The sequence below is a fragment of the Parasteatoda tepidariorum genome, chromosome 3, assembly GCF_982258835.1.
Source record: "Parasteatoda tepidariorum strain Cologne lab strain chromosome 3, Ptep-v5.0, whole genome shotgun sequence".
Taxonomy (NCBI): domain Eukaryota; kingdom Metazoa; phylum Arthropoda; class Arachnida; order Araneae; family Theridiidae; genus Parasteatoda; species Parasteatoda tepidariorum.
In genome coordinates this window covers 29,522,363-29,545,092 of record NC_141757.1, presented here as the reverse complement: position 1 = coordinate 29,545,092, position 22,730 = coordinate 29,522,363, and the positions used below count along the sequence as shown (strand labels likewise).

At 28.1% G+C, this 22,730-nt stretch overlaps 1 protein-coding gene across 2 annotated transcripts in view; it reads left to right on the top strand.

The window, feature by feature from the left end:
• Positions 1-22,730, top strand: part of LOC107440526 (cell adhesion molecule Dscam1) — a 193,137-nt gene that overhangs the window by 143,283 nt on the left and 27,124 nt on the right. For both annotated transcript variants that reach the window (XM_087159008.1, XM_087159007.1), the window contains exons 14-17: positions 15,166-15,314; positions 16,733-16,864; positions 18,859-19,029; positions 19,975-20,045. In XM_087159008.1, coding sequence (XP_087015134.1) covers positions 15,166-15,314; positions 16,733-16,864; positions 18,859-19,029; positions 19,975-20,045 — 523 coding nt within the window. The remainder of the gene's footprint in view (positions 1-15,165; positions 15,315-16,732; positions 16,865-18,858; positions 19,030-19,974; positions 20,046-22,730) is intronic.

Sequence of the window (22,730 nt, the reverse complement as noted above, 5' to 3'; positions counted from 1 at the left end):
ATTTTTATTTTTAATATTTTGCAATAGTTATTTATCAAACTTGTTTCAAATATTTAAAGTGAATAAATTTGATCTGATAAAATTCTGTTTACTAGTTTTACTGTAACCAACGTAATATCATTCATTGCTTTAATGAATGTAAAACCAAATAACTTAAAGGACAAAGGCACCAAAATATATATCGTTTCAATTAATTGTTTCAAATATATAAAATAAATAAATTTGATCTGATTAAACTTAGTTTATTAGTTTTACGTAACCAACGTAATACCATTCATTGCGTTAATTTAAGTAAAACCAAATAATTTTTCAAGTAACAAAAGCATCAAAATTTTTATTGTGACAATACATGTTTCAGATATATAAAATAAATTTAAAAAATGGAAAAGCATTTAATTGGTAATTTTAGTTGAATTAATGACACTGGCAAAATGCTTCTGGTATTTTTATTTTTTATTTATCATATTTTGACATAGTTATTTATCAAACTTTTTTCAAATATTTAAAGTAAATAAATTTGATCTGATTAATCTAACAGTTACCAATGTAGTATCATTCAATGCATCAATGAATGTAAGAACAAATAACTTTACAAATAACAAAGGAATCAAAAAATATATTGTGGCAATCATCGTCTCTCAAAATTAAATTTACGAATAAGTTTTAAAACTAGCGTTCTTTAATTAATTGTATTTAATATGAGATGCTCACAATTTTGTCGGCTGTTTAAAGCCGGGCTTAAAATAAAATGAAAAATATCCTAGAGTGTATCTCAATCTGTAAATAATAAATTAAATGCGGATCGAGAACATAAAAAAAAATATTTAACTTAAGCTATTACAAAGCATGAAACTAATTCAAAACAACAGTTAATTATTTAATTTTAGAGCATAAAATTCATATTTTCTTAGATTTGCAACATTTTATCAAACGAAAAAAGTAATATAAAAATATTTGTCGGAAAAGGTTGAATCATCCAAAGAACACCCTTGCTTGAAAACAAGTAAGGAACGGATAAGGTCTTTCTAGCAAATAAAAAATTCCATTAATATCATATATTTTCTCAAGTAATCCCAATAATGTTGAGTACAAATGCATTTTCTGTTTTTGAAGATAAATTTAAGCATGATAAAATTAGATAACCTTTAGTTTATCACTAAAATAGGCACCATTGTCACAATATTAGTATCATTAATTAAAAGGGCAATCTTAGGAGGTATTCTTAATTTAATTTCTGTGTAAAATTATGTATAGATATATATATAATTGTAAATATATATATATATATATATATATATATATATATATATATATATATATATATATATATATATATATATATATATATATATATATATATATATATATATATATATATATATATATATATATATATATATATATATATATATATATATATATATATATATATATATATATATATATATATATATATATATATATATATATATATATATATATATATATATATATATATATATATATATATATATATATTGCCATGAAAATAGTTATAAATTGTATTATTAAGATAAATCGAATTTATAAAATTATTTTTGTTGCAGTTGAATGAAAATAACTTTTTGCTCTTTTATTATACGGCCGAATAAACCTGGTGCTTATTTTCCCATGAGAACACCTACACATTTATCCGGAAATAGCAAAATTCATTTTCAGAGAAATTGACTTTTCCACTATAAATTCTAAAAGAAGAAAATAAGATTCACTTCAACAAATAACTAGCCCCAAATAAATTTTCATCATAGTTTTAGAAACTAGTTATACTATCAAATAGAATATGAGAGTAAAGTGTAATATGAAAAAAATAATATTTAATTCTCGCTTATTTGTAAATACTTTTTACATTATGCTTTGCAAGTATATATAAAACGGAATTATTTTCCATTGAATTTTCATTTTTTTAATAATAATAAATATAATAATAATAAAATTTTTACAAAGCTGATTATTACATGCTTTATTAGAAAATGCAGAGTGGTTCATAACCAGCATTCATAATGCGAAGGTGGGTATTTAAGTTCTCTGAAAATTCTGAAGGGGACGCTCGTAGCATCGAAGTAGGTTTATTTTTAGTAAGCGTCCATTCTCACTTGACTATGATACTTAAATTCTAACTTTAATCATCACGTTGTTTCATTGTCAAGGTCAATTGATCAATATAATAATCAATATAAGGTCAAGGTCAATATAATAATAAAATTTTTACAAAGCTGATTATTACATGCTTTATTAGAAAATGCAGAGTGGTTCATAACCATCATTCATAATGCGAAGGTGGGTAATTAAGTTCTCTGAAAATTCTGAAGGGGACGCTCGTAGCATTAAAGTAGGTTTATTTTTAGTAAGCGTCCATTCTCACTTGACTATGATACTTAAATTCTAACTTTAATCATCAGGTTGTTTCATTGTCAAGGTCAATTGATCAATATAATAATCAATATAAGGTCAAGGTCAATATAATAATAAAATTTTTACAAAGCTGATTATTACATGCTTTATTAGAAAATGCAGAGTGGTTCATAACCATCATTCATAATGCGAAGGTGGGTAATTAAGTTCTCTGAAAATTCTGAAGGGGACGCTCGTAGCATCAAAGTAGGTTTATTTTTAGTAAGTGTCCATACTCACTTGACTATGATACTTAAATTCTAACTTTAATCATCACGTTGTTTCATTGTCAAGGTCAATTGATCAATATAATAATCAATATAAGGTCAAGGTCAATATAATAATAAAATTTTTACAAAGCTGATTATTACATGCTTTATTAGAAAATGCAGAGTGGTTCATAACCATCATTCATAATGCGAAGGTGGGTAATTAAGTTCTCTGAAAATTCTGAAGGGGACGCTCGTAGCATTAAAGTAGGTTTATTTTTAGTAAGCGTCCATTCTCACTTGACTATGATACTTAAATTCTAACTTTAATCATCAGGTTGTTTCATTGTCAAGGTCAATTGATCAATATAATAATCAATATAAGGTCAAGGTCAATATAATAATAAAATTTTTACAAATCTGATTATTACATGCTTTATTAGAAAATGCAGAGTGGTTCATAACCATCATTCATAATGCGAAGGTGGGTAATTAAGTTCTCTGAAAATTCTGAAGGGGACGCTCGTAGCATCAAAGTAGGTTTATTTTTAGTAAGCGTCCATACTCACTTGACTATGATACTTAAATTCTAACTTTAATCATCACGTTGTTTCATTGTCAAGGTCAATTGATCAATATAATAATCAATATAAGGTCAAGGTCAATATAATAATAAAATTTTTACAAAGCTGATTATTACATGCTTTATTAGAAAATGCAGAGTGGTTCATAACCATCATTCATAATGCGAAGGTGGGTAATTAAGTTCTCTGAAAATTCTGAAGCGGACGCTCGTAGCATCAAAGTAGGTTTATTTTTAGTAAGCGTCCATTCTCACTTGACTATGATGCTTAAATTCTAACTTTAATCATCACGTTGTTTCATTGTCAAGGTCAATTGACGAAAAAATCTTTGGTTTATTTAGTATTAAGAATTGAGAAAAAAAAAGTATGATTAAAACTACTGAAATAAATTTTAAAAAAATTTCTGGATCAAAGGAAACCCCAAAAATAATAGTAAATTTAACTGATGTGCTTTGGCAGTGATTTTGATAAAATTAATTATAAGGTTGGATTTTATAATCTGTAGTAAATTTCGGTAAATGTGTAAAAATTTTTCAAGTTTCATCGTGAGCATGGTATAAGAACCATTTATGCGGCAAAATTTACTTTCCTGTATTGTATTTTTTACTAAGCGATTGGAAATCAGATTTGAAAATTTCCAGTTTATAAGCAGGTCATAACTGTGTGAATGATAAGTGATTTACTCTTAATCTTATGGTCCTCTACACCTCCTTTCTGAACATGTATGTCAATGTCGATGTTTATGAATCACTGATAACGAAAATACTGCAAGAACTTAGAATGAATTTGTGCAGGTTTATGAACCATAGGCAGCGCAAAACTATGAAAGAATAGGCTCATATATTTGAACGCTTGATAACATTTCGACATTTCCATATACATATTTTTTAATTTATGAATTAAACGAAAAATCGACAGTAAATTCTCTCTTCAGTTTCCTAGGATTATTCCCTTCAAACAGGATCTGAGTTTAAATTTCTAGAGGGAATGAAGTTCATAACAAATTAAATTTTGATTCACTCACGTCATCTATTCTAAACTCTAATTCAGCGGTTCTCAACCTTTCAGTATTCGCGGCCCAGTTTTCAATCATAATTTTCCTCACGCCCCACACTTACCGTAAAATGCATACAACAATAATGCATATTGAGTATTTTGAATTCCGTCTTTAAATTATTTTTAACTGACTGCCGAAACAAAAGTAAAATAAAAGCCAGCAGCAATTGAGATTGTAAAAACTAAGTTTGGAGATAATTTTTCGAAACAATTGCAGTCCATACTTCTTTCAAATGATACTGTTGCTATGAGAATTGGTGATATAGCTGAAGATGTATAGTGTCAGCATTTCTCGAAGTAGCTTGACAAATTGTTTTCAATACAGCTTGATAACAGGCAGTAGATACAGCAACATATATTAATAATGTTGCTCATTTAATTGCCTAAGTTCTATTTTGTGTTAATATGTCAGTAGTAGAACAACTCAAAACAACAGCGCTCGCATTATTTGCTATTTTAAATGATTTCATGAATAAGGCAAACATAGAATGCAAAAATTGCGTCGGAATATGAACCGGTGGTGCTCGTTCACTGTCCTGAAGATTCCAAAGTATACTAGCACTTGTAAAACAAAAATGACCTCAATGTGTCTGGACACATTGCATGATCCACAGAGATGCTTTGGCTTCGAAATAAATGAGTCCTGGTTTAAATATTGTGTTAACTGCGGTTGTAACTGTAGTAAATTATTTAAGAATGAGACCCCTGAGACCGAGGAACTTTTCCGCATTTTGTAAAGACATGGGTTCAGTACATTCAGTTTTACTATTTAATTGCGAGGCAAGATGATTATCACGTTAGAAATTTTTGCAACGTGTAATGAATTAGGAGAAGAAATGGCCATTTTCCTAGAAGACAACCGACCGGAAGCCGAGATTTTTCGCTATTGTTTATTTGTGATGAAATAGAGCTACTTGGTCGTCATATTCGAGAAACTAAATAACTCGAATCTTCAACTGGAACTCCAAGGAACAAATACACATATGTTGTATACGAGTGATAAAGTTAATGCTTTTTGTATAAAATTGGAATTATGAGGCAGAAATTTAAAGCAAAAAAAAACCTAACAATGTTTGCAAATGTGGATGATTGTACGAAAACTTATAAGGCTAAAGACGAACATATAAAAGCTGTTTTTGTAACCAATGAAAATCATTTAGCCATGTTGGCAAAGAATTTTAAAAAGTATTTTTTGCTGACGACCAGCTGATAGCAAGTTACGAGTGGGTTAGAGATTCATTTCATAAGACTCCCGAAGGACTCTCAATTGATGAGGAAGAAAAATTCATAGATTTCACGACAACTGGCGAAACCATAAGACAATTTAGTAATATATCTCTGTTTGAATTCTGGGCAGAAGTTAAGGATGATTTTTCTGCACTAAAAACAAGGGCATCTCGTATTCTATTACCATTTTCAACATCCTAGATTTTCTGCTGAAAATTCTTTGAAGACAAAATATAGATCTTGGCTAAATATAGAAACAGAACTGAGAGTGGCTATTTCTAATATTAAACCTTACCTCGAAAAGTTTTGCTCTGCAAGACTCGCTTAAGGAAGTCACTAATAATTATTAAATTTGTTTTTAATTTAGTATGCTTTGATTAAGTAAGGTGGGTGAGCCTAAGGTGGCCAGTGCTCCTAACGTAGCCCTACCCCCAAAAATAGAATTATTTTTATTTTGAATCACAAGATGGCCCTGCTGCATTGTAAATCTTGTATCTGATGTGCACGTGGCTGAATTGGAAGCCTCCTTCAATAGCCTCCATTGTATGAAACGATTTAATTTTTTGCAGTTGTCATTCTAATTTCCGGATAAGAAGATATTGTAATTTATATGCGTTTAAGTTCTTAGAACTTTGAGTTATGATATGTTTTCTGAAAGTTTATTTCTTTTTCTTTAACCACATTACTTTAATTTGAACTAATCTATCAGATTAATAGTCTTAAGTCGTGTAAATGGTGACCATATGCATGTTTCCAAGGTGGCCCGATACCTGTGCCACTTTGGAGACACGTGGGCCACATTCGGAAGCAAACGTAAAATCTATAAAAGAATTAATTATAAATCAGAGCGAAGTACATTATTTCTCAAAAAGGAATGATTTAATTGAATACCAAGTGACTTATTTCATTTTAACCAAAGTGGAACTTAGGTATTTTTTTAAATTTTTATAATATTTTGTCGTTTTCTGCACTTTAGTAGAGTTTGCGATATTTTGTTTCAAATTTTTTTATTTTGTTTACCTTAAAGTAATTTTTCAGGTATTTTTCAGTATTTTCATGGTAGTTATAAGCATTTTTGTGGCAAATTCTGGTATTTTCTTGCGAATTTGGGTATTTTTTGCACTAGTTATGGGTTAGTTAACTCTAGTATGTTTCTTTAAATCTTAATTCGTTAGTTATGGTTAGTTAACCCTTTCGAACGAACTAACTCAGTATATCTTGTTTTATTCTAATGAGTTAACTCAAAAGAATCGCTAGTGACGTCACACAGGAACTATCAATGTAAATGATAGATAAATTAAATATGCACTCTAAAAACAAATACCTTTTTTAAAGTCGAAAAACTTGGCCCTACTAGCGAGGCACTTAAGGTGCCTTTTTAAAAGACGTTTGCCAGTCCAAGTGTCCTTTCTAAAGACAATTTGAGTAAGTGAAAAAGTGTTTTCAATTTATGGCCTACCTTTGGAACCTGTGGGAAACCATAGGCGCAGAAGCTACAATTTCGAAGTTATACTATAAAATAAATGGAATTTTATTTTACAATTAAAAGTATACGTGATATGTGTTAGAGGTAAGAGTAAGATGCTACAACGAAAATTTCAGCCACACAGACTTAACCAGAAAATTAGGAAAAATCCTCAAATCAAAGCCACCTTTGATTCCCCACCTAAGTTTTGATTTAATATGATTTTTTACTTTAAAAAGTTGTTAAATAAGTCGAAATGTATTTTGTTTTCTATAAGTATATGCGCTTTAATTTCATCCACTTAATAAATTTTTTTTAAATAATATTTTATCTTGAACATTCTCGCGCCACCCCTCTTGTGTACTCGCGCCCCCCTAGGGGGGCTCGCCCCACAGGTTGAGAATCACTGCTCTAATTCATTCCAAAAACAATGTAGGTAATGAATTGAAAGCAAGCAAAATTTTATTTATTACCTGATTTTAATTTTCAATGGTTTCAAAAATATACTGATGGAAATGATAGTCCACTTTTCAAGCGTTCAAGATTAATCCCCTCTTTTCAAGACTTGCCAGACGTGAATGATTTGAAATATAAAGCTGTAAACGAAAAATGGGAAAATAAATTAGAGAAACACATCTATTAAATACCGCAGTAGCCGACAGTGAATGAAAACATATTTTTCTAGTTTTGTTTTTAATCTTTAGTTCTGTTTTGTTTTTAATCTTTATTCGTTTGCAACTTTACGTTTTATGTTTCAAATAACTTTTGTTTTCTCTCATTCACGCCAGGCAAGTCTTGAGAACGGGCGCCTACTTTTGAATGCTTGAAAACGTGCCGACTTTAATTTCTATCTGCATATTTTAGAAGTCATTGAAGTTTTTCAATTAATTAATATCATACAGCTTTAATTTCTTTGGACAATTTGTTTAGAATGCAATGTGGCCCATTAAGTGCCAAGTCTCCCATTTTTGAACGTTTAATTAAAAATTTATTTTCTTCACAAGTAATTAAGAAAATTACTAGTGAAGCACATATTTATTTTTTTCATTGGATTGGATTTTGAAAATACCTATTCGTGTTAGATTTAGTTTAAAATTGCTTAGACCTACTATTACCTGCTTAGACCTAGTAAAACCTACTATTTTTACTTAAATTGAAAAAAATTCAGTAAAAAAATTATTTACTGAAATGATAGAGTTTTAAAAATATATTGCATATGAAAAACAATAATTCTGTTTTACATCATGGAAAACAAGAAAACAAGAATATATTTTAAATGGGTTGAACAGTTTGTTTAAAATGTTTCCAAAATGCGAAACAGTAGAATAAGCTTATTCTGACAAGTAGAAGAAAAATTCTAATCATTTTCATGTTAATAAAAGTGCTTCTGTTGATGTCTGTTGTCCTCTTATTATGGAGTGCATCTCTTTTGTGGTTGAAGATCCAGTTGCAGGTGTTATATAGACATTGTTTGCCTTCTCCCCACATTCCACTTTTATCTGTAGAATGTTCTAAACGATGTTGTGAAAAATTCTAACCAAATCTCTTAGTGAGTAAGGCTCCATCTCAGTAAAGAAACCATATTACTTTTATTTTAAAACAAAAATATCGCTTAGGCTGTACCAGAATGATTGGATAATATGGAAACTTTAGATTCGAATGGGTTGTCAGCCGATGAGTGCACCATTACTTGTTTGTCACCAGATCCTAGTAAGATAGCCTACGAAGAAGATTTTAATGAAGATTATTTTAATCAAATAGTTCCGCTCGATATCTGAGGAGAAATAGAACTAAGTTTAAAACGAAGTGAAATTAATATTTCCAAGACGAAAGTTATATTTTAAACTGCCTTAATTTTTCAAATGATGAAGATTATTTGCTTGGAGATAAACAAACAAAAATGAAAAAAAAAACGATTCAAATAAAACTATAGGACAAAAACACGAAAAAAAACTTAAAAAGGATTGTATAATTTTGTAAAAGCTGATGAATTATGTCCAATGTACTACAAAAAGTTACCGTTTTAGAATAAATACATAGTGAATTTGTAGATAAAACAACTTACGAGTTCGTCAAAATGTATCTTGTTTCTGATATCATGGATATTATCAATCCAGAAATTTTAAGTTGTGCAACTCAAAATCATAACAAAACATTCTCATTTTAAGAAAAGTCTTTAAAAGTGTTCATAGGAATTTTATTATTCTGTGGCTTCCACTCTTTACTTCAAGAACACTTTACATTGAAGCAATTCAGAGCATTTAAATCTACCGTCCATTCAAAATTCCATTTGTAGGCTGAAATTTAGAAATATAAGAAAATATCTCCATTTCTGTGATAATAATTTAATTAATACTTCTGACAATCTAGAAAAAGTGAGATGTTTTACGGAAATGTTTTGTCCGAAATTACAGCAGATTGGCATATTTTCTGAATCTTTAGCATTGATTCAAAAATAAGGCCTTATATAAGCAGGAATTCCGCCAAATGCAGGGAAAGCCCATAATATTCAGGTATAAATAGTGGGCTCTTGCTTCTTCACGAGGTTATTCTATTAATTTAGAAGTTTATCTGGGAACGGAGTCAACAGCAGACGACAAACTTCTCATGAAACAAGTGTTGTCTTGGATTTGATAGAATGTGTAGAGAACTGAAGAAAGCATAAAGTGTATGTTAACGATTTTTAAACCGCTCTATTATTGCTTTAGGAAATGCGGAAAAGGAGTTTTGTCTAACATTTAGTGAAAACGGAAAGATGGACATCTGACAGCCTCGTGACAAAGGACATTAGTGTTGTAGAATGAAATGCAATAAAATTGTCAGCTTATCTTCAAATTTTGGAGCTATGGTACAAACAAAACGTTGGTACCAAGAAACTAAAAAGAAAATCGACTCTCCTCTGCCAGAAGTAGTTGCTTCCTGTAACAAAAACATGGGAGTTGTTGATTTTCTTAATCGAGTTTTAAGTTTTTATAGATCTAAACTAAAGTGTAAAACAATGATGGTGGTCATTTCTTGCTAAAATTTTAAGCATGGCTGTAATAAACTAAAGTGTAAAACAATGATGGTGGTCATTTCTTGCTAAAATTTTAAGCATGGCTGTAATAAACTAAAGTGTAAAACAATGATGGTGGTCATTTCTTGCTAAAATTTTAAGCATGGCTGTAATATCATCCTGGAGAGTTCATTGCGAGATAAATGGCAAAATATCGCAGTTTTTCGAGATATTGTGATATGTTTGCTCAAATCAGAAAAATTGCTCAATTCCTTAGAAATACTTCCCATGAATTAATAAATTCAAATATACTTGTCGATAGTATGAATCACTTAAAAAACCCAAGTAGGTAAACAGTCAAGAATTAAACTTCGCAAAAAAACACTTACATGTGATTTGAAGAGTAAAACAATTTTCTATTAAAAATGTTCGATTTATTTTCATTCATAAAAGTTAATAAGAAAAAGTGAAATAAAATAGGTAAGGTAGTTCATGATTTATTCATTTTATGGTTTAAATATATTCAAAATTCATTTTAAATATAATTATTTACTCTATTTTGTGATAAAAATAATTTCGGAGATTTCTAACTTGATAAATTAATATTATTGAAGTAGATTGCAATAATTTGTCATATATAGCCCCATAAGGCACCTAGTCTCATATAAGACTCTAAGTATCATATCTAAGACCATATATCTTTTAAATAAAGAAGATTTCTTTTAAAAATTTAAATTACATTGAAACTCGAATTGCTCAAAAAATTGAATTTATTCGGTGTGGTTTATATAGCGGTGTTTAACGTGTACATTTATTTGAATTTTTCCTCTGGCACAATCTTTGTATAAGTTATTATTCTATTTTACTTTAAATAGTATATCTCTTAACGACTTAAAATACTAAACTATCTTTTTATGAAAAGATATGCTGGAGTTGTAGCTTTCAATTAAAACTCTGTTTCAAGTGATTCAGTTCTTTTGAATAAATTAAACAAAAGAGAAAAGTTTGTGGATCGTAATAATTTTTAGGGTTTCGAAAGTGAAAAAGAAAATCCTGTTTTTTTATTCAATGCTTTATGTATATCTTCCCATTGCGAGAAAGAAATTAATTTGGTCTGCGGCAATGAAATATGCTTAAATATCACATTTAATAAATAAATAAAACACAAAAAGATGCAAATTAATATTTCATGTTCTTTAAATAGCGATAAAAAATTTAAAAAATAAGAATTACTTTTTTCCTGGAGTTTGTGAGCGTAAAACTTTAATTGAAGAATCGCAAAAATATGCAAAATAATGATAACAACTTGTTAAAGCAATAATTAATATTTTTTTTCATTGCAAATTCGTTAATTTGAAATTTGATCAATGAAAACAAATAACTCCTACTTCAAAAAAGAAAACTTTTAAATATTCATACTATTCAAATTAAACTACAGGTTTTTTTTTCATGAGTATCGTACTTCTGTGGATTTTTTATTTATTCATTTACTTATTACATTTTGAATAGTTTCTTTCATTTTGGTACGTTTTTAGATCGTAGGAAATAACATTTTTAGTCAAAACGAGTTATTAACTTTTTATTTTATACTTTAAATTTAAACATGTGTTCTAAATACACTTTAATTAAAAAGCATTTTTGAAATTTTTTTTTCTATTCACATGATTAGTTTTTCTTTTCAGCAACTTGAGTTTTTCTCCAATTAACGAAAAAGTATAATCTCTCATTTAATATGTTTAAAATTCTTCCAATTAATATTTTATATCAGAAAAAAAAGTTCGTCAGTATCGTTCCAACGAATCTACTAATTGGATACTAACCTATCTACAGCGTTTTCCTACATAAATATTTAAAATTTAATTTCGATCACAGAACAAAAATTTGCTCAGAGGCTTATCAGCCATTATCCTTGCATGTTGAATGAATTAACCATCTTTGACCTTCCACTGACCGTTTTACCGTTAAGAATTAGATTATCGTGAGTTCTTTAAACATTTTGAAGAGGTATTTATAAAAAATAAAAAAATAAAAATTCCATTAATTAAAAAGTACATATGTTCACAAGCTCTTACAAAGACTCATTTAAAAATTGTTAACGAAAAAATTAGTTTGTACCATTGAAGTTGAAATTTCAATAGTAGTTATGTTTGAGTAAAATTCGCAGTGAACGATTCATTTGATTCTAATAGTGAATGAATAAGTTGATTGAATGCATTCTTTATTGCTACACAATATGTCATAAAATTTTTAAAAGTTGAATTGGTAAGTCTTAACCACCAGAAATTAAAAATTACCAACAAATAAATAGGTAAGGTGAAGTGAAATTAGTATTTCACATTTGTATGTAGTGGATACAATAGGTATGGTACAATGGAATTGTTATTCCATAAGTGTATGTAGTGAACACAAAATGAAATTTTAATACTCGATAAATAAGAGAAATTTAAAAAATAAAATTTCTTGTTATTATCAATATTAATTGTTATCAATATTTAATAATGACAAGGGACTTAAATTTTGTTTATTGAAAAACTACTCTTGGATTTCAGCAATAAGTGGTTACTTAGATTTTAATTGTGAATAAGCAAGAGGAATGAATATGTTAAGGATTTCCTCTTTATAAAACCGGGGAGAGAATACATATCAACAAGTTCGCTAATTTTAAATATTAATGAGAATAATGAATAATGAGAATAATGAATAATGAGAATAATGAATAATGAGAATTAATGAATCATTTGGGTCGTCATGTTGGTTGATAAATTCAAAAAACAGATGGAAAAAAACCAATGAAGAGAGGGCTTCGTCAACACCTCAGGAAAGAAGGCTTAACATATGATTAGCGCAGTAGCTATGACGTCATGAACTGTGGGCCATGAAAACCGTCTGCCTTTTCTGCTGTCGTCTTAAAGAGTATAGGCTGAAGCCGAATCGTTATTTAATACAATGCAATTTATAAAACTATAACTAACGAAGTATAACTGTTTGATGAAACAAATTGAAAGTGGTGAGAAAATGCATCTATCATACTATTCTGATTTTATAAAAGTATAACTTTAATATAGAAAGAAATTGATTTTGTAAATTCCTTATCTTTCATTTAGTTAACACACAAAGTTCCTCATTTAAAAAATCTTGATGTGTTTATAGGGCTGTTTGAGTTGAATAAATAAGATGTTATGCTTCGTTTCGATTGCAAGAATTATGTACTCTGCAAATAAAAAAAAATCCTCGTGAATTTTTTAAATGTTACGTATTAAAATGCATGAATCATTTAAAACCTCTGGTGAAAAATCTGCACGCATAAGTAAATAAATATCTTGCACGATATAAAAAAAAATAAAACGAATAAAGAATTCTTAATTTTAAAAAAAGTGGTGCATGTATGTAACTACATTTATATTTAAAAATAAATAAATTAATGATTTATAATTAATCATAATCTCAAATGTTTTTAAAAAAAATAGCAAAACATTAAAAAAAAATTCTTATTTCATAATATATCCCTGTTTTCATATACAGATAGACGTCTCATTAAAATTTAAAACAAAAATCTCTAAATTGTTGTTTGGGAAAAATTATGCAGCACAATTAAGATAGTTACATTTTTTTTCCAAATGTTCTGACAGTATCAAATTCTATTCTTTCATAAGATAAAAAAATTCTACGACAAAAAACAGATCAGATATGTAAAATTATAGTAATGAAAAAATATATAAACAAAAGGTATTTTCTTATTAAAATATTATTTCCCATTTGTTTCAATCATATAATACAATAAAAAGATATAAATTCTATTTTTTATGCATCTATGCACTAAGCGTATTAAAATTTTATTTATTACAAATTTTTAAAATATTGATTTTTTCACGCTTAAAATTTTATTTTTGTACGAATAATTTAGCAATGAATTTGTGTAGTAATGGAACAAAATGAAATGAGAATGTTTGCTATCTGACAAGAGAGTTTTAACATTTAAGTTAGGGGGACTCTTTTATTTCAGTTTTTTTAAGTTAGTTCATTGTTAGTTTTAGAGTAAATAATTTAAGCTTTACATTGTTCTAGAAATACTCAAATTGAAAACATGCTTAAAGCGGCTTCTTTCTTTTTGGTGGCTTTTTCAATTAAAAGTGTAAAGACAGATATTGAATCTGTGTTTTAAAATATAGATTAAATTGTAAATAAAGCATTTCGTGTCAACTGTCCTCTCTTCTTCATTCATAATTTATTTAAAATTATCCTTTAAGCTACAAGTAATTATTTTTAGATTTCTTATCAAATTTATAGACATTAATTCGAAAATATATGACGTACGCGTGTTAAATTAATTTGCGGTCAAATAATGTTCAAAAAGAGTATTCATTTTGTTGCCGTTAAATTAATAAACATGAAATGTTACAAAATCTTGCAGAATCTATAGAAAAAAAATAGTATAAAATATGTCTCCGGTTTTTCTTCCTAAAGATTTTTTTTTCATTTGTTTTAAAAAACTTGTTTTATATATGTACTTCAAGCTTGGTATTAAATAAAATCGTTGAAATATGTTTGGGAATAGTGTAAAGCACTAACTGTCTATTTCATATGTCGTTTTATCAGAGTACATTTCTCTTCTATATATATATATATATATATATAATATTGAATAATAAGAAAGAAGAAACATTGGTCCAGAACAGAGCACTATAAAATAAAATATAATTGCTCTTCTATGGTACGCTTTCTGAGAAATGGCAGTCGAAGGAGGCAGTCTAACCAATGTGACCTTTGTGATGTAACAAATTGTAGCTCAATACACAAAGTGGTTATATATATATATATATATATATATATATATATATATATATATATATATATATATATATATATATATATATATATATATATATATATATATATATATATATATATATATATATATATATATATATATATATATATATATATATATATATATATATATATATATATATACCAGAACTTTCTTTACAATTCACTTGTACATTACCCAAGTAATTTCCCGTGTACATCATGCATTATTACCCTGCAATGCCCCTCTTAGGAACAAAAGAAACATATAAAGTAGGGAATGCTTGGCGAATGTAAGTATAGAAATGTTTGTTAACTGTTGTTAACAGTTGTAAAAAAAGGCAGTATCACTTTTTCAATAAGTGTTACAGTATGTAATATTTTTAATTACAGATTTTCTATTCGAGACATTGCTGACTCTCGACAGACCATGTCTGAACTTCAGATATTGAAAACTCACAGAAATGATTCAGGGTCATACAGCTGTTCTGCTGTCAGTGACATTGGCTCCGATGAAGCGACCATCCAATACATAGTTCAGGGTAAGTCATGTGAGAGCCAGTTAAATTTAATCAGCAATAATTGAAAAACTTATTTTTAAATTAGTTAGATGCAAATATTCTGCAAATATTCTGTATATATATATATATATATATATATATATATATATATATATATATATATATATATATATATATAGCTTCGACATAGTTGCGCATTAATTGTAATATTTAAGGTAAATTTTAGGCATCGTATTGTTATGTCTCATATGTATGACATATTTACTCTCGCATGATGGAGAAACAATTACAAAACATTGTTTAGCAGTATATATAGTACAAAGTGGAAAAGTTTGGCTGAGCAAAAGATAGCGAACCAGTACTACGTCAACATATATGTTAATTGGAAACATTCAACATAAAATTTAACGATAGAAAGCTTAGTCTCAGTATATTTATCATTTAGTCTATTATTGTTCGATGTTCGTTCAGTTTCTTTCTTCAATATATCATGATATCCATTTAATATAGTGCATTGCATTTTTTTAAATACTAGCACTTAAAATCATCTGAAGTACTCGTGCAATATTTATGAGGCATTTCATAAAGGTTTAACAGCTGAATTTTAAATAGCAGTCTTTAATGTACGTATTAAAAAAGTTATATTAAAATTCGTTTATAATGTCATTTGCGCTATAAAATTTTTTTATTGTTGGAAAGCTAGTGTCTTGTTTTAGAACAATATAACATTTAACAATACATTAAAATTCTATAAGACATTGCATGTTGACTCAGGTCATCATGCAATTATTTTATAGGAAATTGAAAAAAAATAAAATCAGTAGAATATTGGAAGAGAAATAATGAAACATATGCTAATGAAAATATATCATAGGAATTATATAAGTAGAATGAGTAGAAAATACGCATATTTTTCTAAATACACATATTTTAACACATTTCACATTTTAAAACTAAATAGTACAGAAAGTATATGAAAAAATGTCACCTTATCTACCAGGACGAAATAAGACAAATCTTAAATTGAAGTTTTATTTCTCGGGCACTATTTGAACTTAGATAATCGTCTGAACTAATTTATTGACGTAGTTAAAGCCAATCTTTCAGATTTCAGATTCGATTTCAGATTACATCGCTAAAGGGGAAAATCCTACGATAAAATCAAGAGGTTTTTAAGGTAATTTTTTTCTCACCATGTAGTACGCCATTTTGACCCGACATTTCTCGTTTTGTAATGCAGTAATGTTCCCTTTATAGAGATAATTTCTTTTTGAAAACTATTTTAAAGAGATAAACAATTGTCAGGAATCTCCTTATTACAAAATATTTGATACTCTGTAATTTTCTCAATTGTTTTTTCTTGTTTTTTTAAAGAATTATATAATATATACTATCCACAAAATTTTGTATTTCTAACAATGTATCTCTTGCTTCAAAAGGTCGGCCTGATTCTCCTAACAATATCACAATACTAAACATCACCAGCAGATCTGTAACCCTTCAGTGGGAGGTAACTCATAACGGTAACAGTCATATTACCGGAAGTATTGTTCAGTATCAGCAAATTTCTGGTAAGTATATGTTTCTCTTAACTCATTTCAAATTACAATTCATGATTTAAAAATACACATAAAGCCTTCAAAACTCTCATTTTAAAAAATTTTAATATGGAGAAGGTGCATAATTTTAACTAATTCCATCAAAAATGTGTTAAATTCGAAAATAAGTTATATATTAATAAGTTATACATAAAAATAATAATAATTAAAAAAGTTCGAAAGGAAGTTTTATTAATAAATTACGAATTGCTGCATGCATCTTTTTTGTCATGGATATACTTTTTACACAGTTTATACTTTTTACACTGAAGTTTTTAGAATTATATATCTATAATACGTTCCTTTCGACAAAATATGTATGCAGTGAAAAAAATATTCATTTTCTCACTTTTGTTAATGGTTAATATATATTAACCAATAGTTAATATATATTAACCAATAGTTAATATAATACTAATAGTTAATATAGTTTAGAAATAAAGTATATAAATAGCATATATTTAACAATTATTAACAGTGATAACATGTTTTTAACTATAGTTTGATTAGTTTTTTTTCTCTAAATATCCGTCAATGCTACTATTTTTACGTAGAAAAAAATTTCACTATTATTCCAGATTACACATTAAATATGTAAACAACTTACGTTTAAAAGTTGTTGAGATGTACAAATGTTTGCACATGAAGAAGAAATGAAAAAGAAATGTATTTAATAAATATCAATTATTTTTTTTTTAAATTTTGCGTACGCATAACTCATAAGCAACCTGTGTCAAAAATAAGCTTGCAAACTTAACTGCATTTTGTGTATGGATCTTCCATTTCTTTTATCCGAAGATCTTCTGCTCCTTTGCGCATGCTTCGGGCCTGCTTCAAAGTCATCAAAATAACTTTGAGATAAACGAAAAGAAAACGGGTTGTTCTCAATTAAGTGCGTCACGTCTAAACGCACTTAAGATTGAGCAGAACGGCTTCAGAAAGATCACATTTCAACGTATCTCCCCTTTTTGGAAATAGAATCGTCTCGGTTGACTGTTTTTGCTTCATAAAACATACATAAGCCGTAACTGCAACTTACAGTAAGGGTAACTACCTGCAACCTATATTAACCTTTGCAAGATTGTTCATACCATTCCACTGTTTTCACTTAGTTAAGTAGGACTTTAATGGCACTTTATGTGGACGGAGAAAAAATCGGTTCATATTTTGTGAGCTTCAGAATTTCAATTTTATTCATTTTTATTTGATAGATAAGAGGTTATGCTTCCATTTAAAAATGAAACAAATTAGTTCTTTAAAATTAAGTAATCTATCCCGATGAACATGAAATATTCAATTTTAATTTTGAACAAAAATACACGCATTTTGCATTTTCCTTTTTTTATATTCAACATATTTCTCATAAAAATGCGCTTACAACATTATTTATATATTATATATATATATATATATATATATATATATATATATATATATATATATATATATATATATATATATATATATATATATATATATATATATATATATATATATATATATATATATATATATATATATATGCCTATTGTTGTATATATATGATGTTGACGTATGCCTATTTAGGCAGAGGGGTGCGATTGTTCTTGCTTTCCAGTGGCGCCATCTATGGCCACGAATTCGACTTCTGCCACTCCAAACGTCTCACCCGTTTACAGAGCGGACCCATTCATACATCGATTCCTCATCCACAGATCGTAATTTTGACCTGGATCAGAGAACGATCGATCTCCAATCCAGTATCCCCAGAGGTATTGATATGTTCTGGGAACATGGAGAACTTTCGCGACTCGACAGATTTAACGTATATATATGGAGAAACATACTGAAATATTTAAAATTTTCTTCACCCTGGATCTCGAATGTACTTTTAGATTAATTGATTTTTTTTAATCTTTAAAAAATGTAACTAAATCAATTTATGTGAGTCTAATGTATTGCCCTTGTATTTTGTTTCTTCTACCTAGACAGCAGTTGGAATGGACAAACATCACAACTTATAGTATCTGGTTCAGATACAAGTGCCACCTTAAGGGCCCTTTCCCCAGTCACGCTGTATTTCATAAGAATAGTGGCTCAGAATGCGTTGGGACAAAGTGACCCTAGTGACACCATTAATGTTACTACTGCTGAAGAAGGCAAGTTCCATGCTTTGACAACTTTTAAATTTTGCAATTTTTTTTAGTAGTTTAGTGCTAAAAAAAATCATGTGTCTATACGATGTTTGTGCCCAATATGAAACACAATTTATTACAAAACATTTTCAAAACAATTAATTTATAACTTTATATTGAAGCAATTTACTTATTAAGTAATTTACGAAAAAAATCCACAGAAAGATTTTTTTAACTATTAAAATAAATTTGCCTAAAAGAAAATGTAAAAAATTCAAAATGGGACAGATAAGTGCTTTAAATCTGCATTTTTTTTTTTATCTGCTAAGGGGGATGTACTAAAGTGAAAGACTTTCCGTTTAACCTAATGAAAATGCTTAACATTAAGTTAAGATGTTGAACATAACGCTTCTACATATTTACAAGTTGTAAATTTAGTATAACATTATAAATGAATGAAAAAAAACTCATCCGACCTTACATCCAAATTGAAATACTTTCATACAAAATGATGATCATGAATATAAAAGTTAACTAACTAACATAAATATAAAGGTCAACTATAAAGCTTAACTTAAACTATTAAAAACATCTAACTTTCGTTGATAAAAACTTTGTATCGTTTGTTTCGAATTAGATTTTGAAAAGTTCTGCAAAAGATAATTTAGTCAAAGATCAGTAAAAAAATCAAATTTATTTTGGTGCAAAATCATGAAATAGCATTTAGCATACTTATTTAAACAACTTTAAAAATAAAATTTTTACAAAAAATTAGTTCAATATTTAGATACACGTATTTTGTATTATGCTGTATGTTTGATCAAATGATTTATATTTTCTAATTGTAACCTTTATTAAAAGCACAAATGTATTATTTTAGATAAATTAGACTATATTCTATACATAAATTTAATTTTATATGCTTTTAAATTTATTAGACTTTACTCATAATATTTTACGCTAATTTAGCACCGTCTGGAACACCAAGAGAAGTGCAAGTTCATTCTACGGGAGCTCAATCAATGAAAGTCTCATGGAAGGTAAATGTTTTCAGCTTTTAATTTCCAAAGATTACCTTTATAAGACATATTTAAGTTATTGTGCAAAATAATATTGTTTTTAATAGCACTGATTCTTATTTTGGATTACACCGATTCTTCGAAGAATCGATCGGAAATGCGCAAGAAATTCTTCCTATACTACTCTTAAACTCCTTCTAAAAAGTCTTATAATTAACATGTTTTTTTTTTTTTTTGTATTTAATAAAGAATATTTTCTTAGACCTTTAATAAGTTAAAGAGTGTAAACTAAAAATTTACCAGCATGTGATGCTGCTGAATGAAAAAACTATCAAACAATTGATTTTTTTTTCTGTATTTCAAACCATTCTAACTGGAATATTTATAGGGCAGCACTTAATCTCGTTTATATTAATTCACTGTGTCACTGCAAACTGTAATAACTTTGAAAACGATGTTTATTTGCTTTTTCATTTACAAATTTCGAAAATAATTTTAAAATTGCCGTGAGAACAAATCTCTCATTTGTTAAGCAGAACGCAGAAAACCATGCATTGCTATCTCTATACGTTTTTAATTGATTTTTTGACTTGTCACATCCATAATATCATTAATAAGGAAGTGAAAATTTTGATAAACTGATTTTTCAACGGAAATGGTGTAGTGATCTTTCTCTTGTCGTAATAATATAATGTACCCACCATTGAACATCCTGCCCAATTTTTGGTTACGACTAATAATGTTATCTCCATAGCTTTGTAATTTCGATCCCGATCCGGAAAACAAGGAAACTCCTGGCTTACGCATTGGGGAAAATTTGCCTTCGTGGAGGATTTTTTGTAAGGCTAACCCGTGTTTGAGTTACATGGAAAGGAAAATCACCAAAACCTCTTTGTAAGTCTGAGAGCAAGGGGACTTCAATCCATGATCCGTTGATCACTGAGGATATTTAACGTCATCACTGCGGGCGGTGTGAGCTTGGTGCGGAATTCGTATCGAACAGCCATCGCTGGGATTCGAACTCGCTTCACCTCATCCCCTGATCCACCACGGCTCGTTATTTGTCATAGAAAAAAAAAGGAATTCCATTAAAAAAACTAGATTTAATAGAATTCCTTTTTTTTTTTCGTTCTGTTAAACCTTTGAAAGAAAAATACGTACTATATCCCTAATATTGATTTTTCTTTCAGGAATATTTAAATTCTTAAAAGTAATAAATTAACAGTAAAGTTTAGTGAAAATGATAATAAAAAATCATGAAAATAGAGCTTCTTCAAAGTACGAAATTATTAGAGATAATTAAATTGCAACTCGTTTATGCAATCCTATTTCTCAACACGACGTAACTATACTCGCTCATTGTTCAACTTCAAACAATAATCTAAGTTCATTTTCCACCGATGGAGAAATCAAAGGTCTCATTTGAGCCACTTAAGAATATGTTACGTAATTAAAAAGATTATTGCATTTCAAAAGCCCAAGCATGAATGAACAAACTACACCCCATTGTTGTTATAGCTTATATCGTTTGATATGTGTCGAAATTTGAGATGCTCCATATTGAAGTAATATTTTGATAAACAAAACCTAGAAATATCAAAATTCCATACTTCTTCCTCCGCCATTTTGGGGGAAAGTTTCTCCATTCTCCAATATCATTCTTGAAATTTTCTCTAAAAATCAAAGTGCACTGAAATTTAGCATACATTTAAGGATGGCTTTAGAATGCATATTATCACTAAGAATAAACAGTTAATAGCATTTTTCTGACTATAAAAGAACTTATTGACAAATAATAATACAAATGACTGACAGAACAAATATAAACGTAATGTTTTTTTAAACAAAATATTTTAATAAAGAATCATATATTATTAGGTAAATAGAGCAAAATACCCTCCAATTAAAATGCAAGGAATATTTTGTATATATTTGTGCTAAAGCAGTGAAAGTAACTGAATATTAAATAAAACTTTTCTATGCACACTTACAAATTTGCATCTTGAAGAAGTAAAAACAATAGTCTCAAAGACAGCAATTATCAAGATTAAATAAAAATTATAATAATTAAGCACTGCTGCAAACTAAGCACTTACAAAAGTAAAAACTACATTATTCATAAAATGCTTAATATTAGCTGCTAATTAACAGAAATAAAAAAAATAGAACAATCTCATCCAAGTTTATGTCAAAAAAAAATGGTTTAAAATTTCCCAAGTTTACTTTGTTGCAAACAAGCGGTAAAGTTAATCATCTTCAAACTGCTCTGTATGACTTAAACTATTGAAATAATCATTATTTCCAAACTTAGAAAGAAATTAGCGCAAATTACAAAAGCGACAAGCGATGCAGATATTGCGATCTATTATTTCTAAAAACAAGGTTTGTGTGACATTTTGAAATAACAGGTAATATAACTGTTATCTATAATGAAATTAAGCATTTCAAAATCCAAAAATATGTCAACCATTTGTTTCAACAAGCCAATTTTAAATTTTCAGACATTTTTTCATTTAGATTCCTCATTAATTGATTTCTAATTTTTATTCATCATTTTTTTATTGTTTGTAAGCATTTTAATTATCCTTGTATTATTGTTAGGCATATAAGTTAAATCTGTAGAATATATATTACAGATCAATTTAGAGTTACAAGAATTTGGAGAAAATGGCGATTTTTACAAGCACTCACCAAATGGAAGAGGCC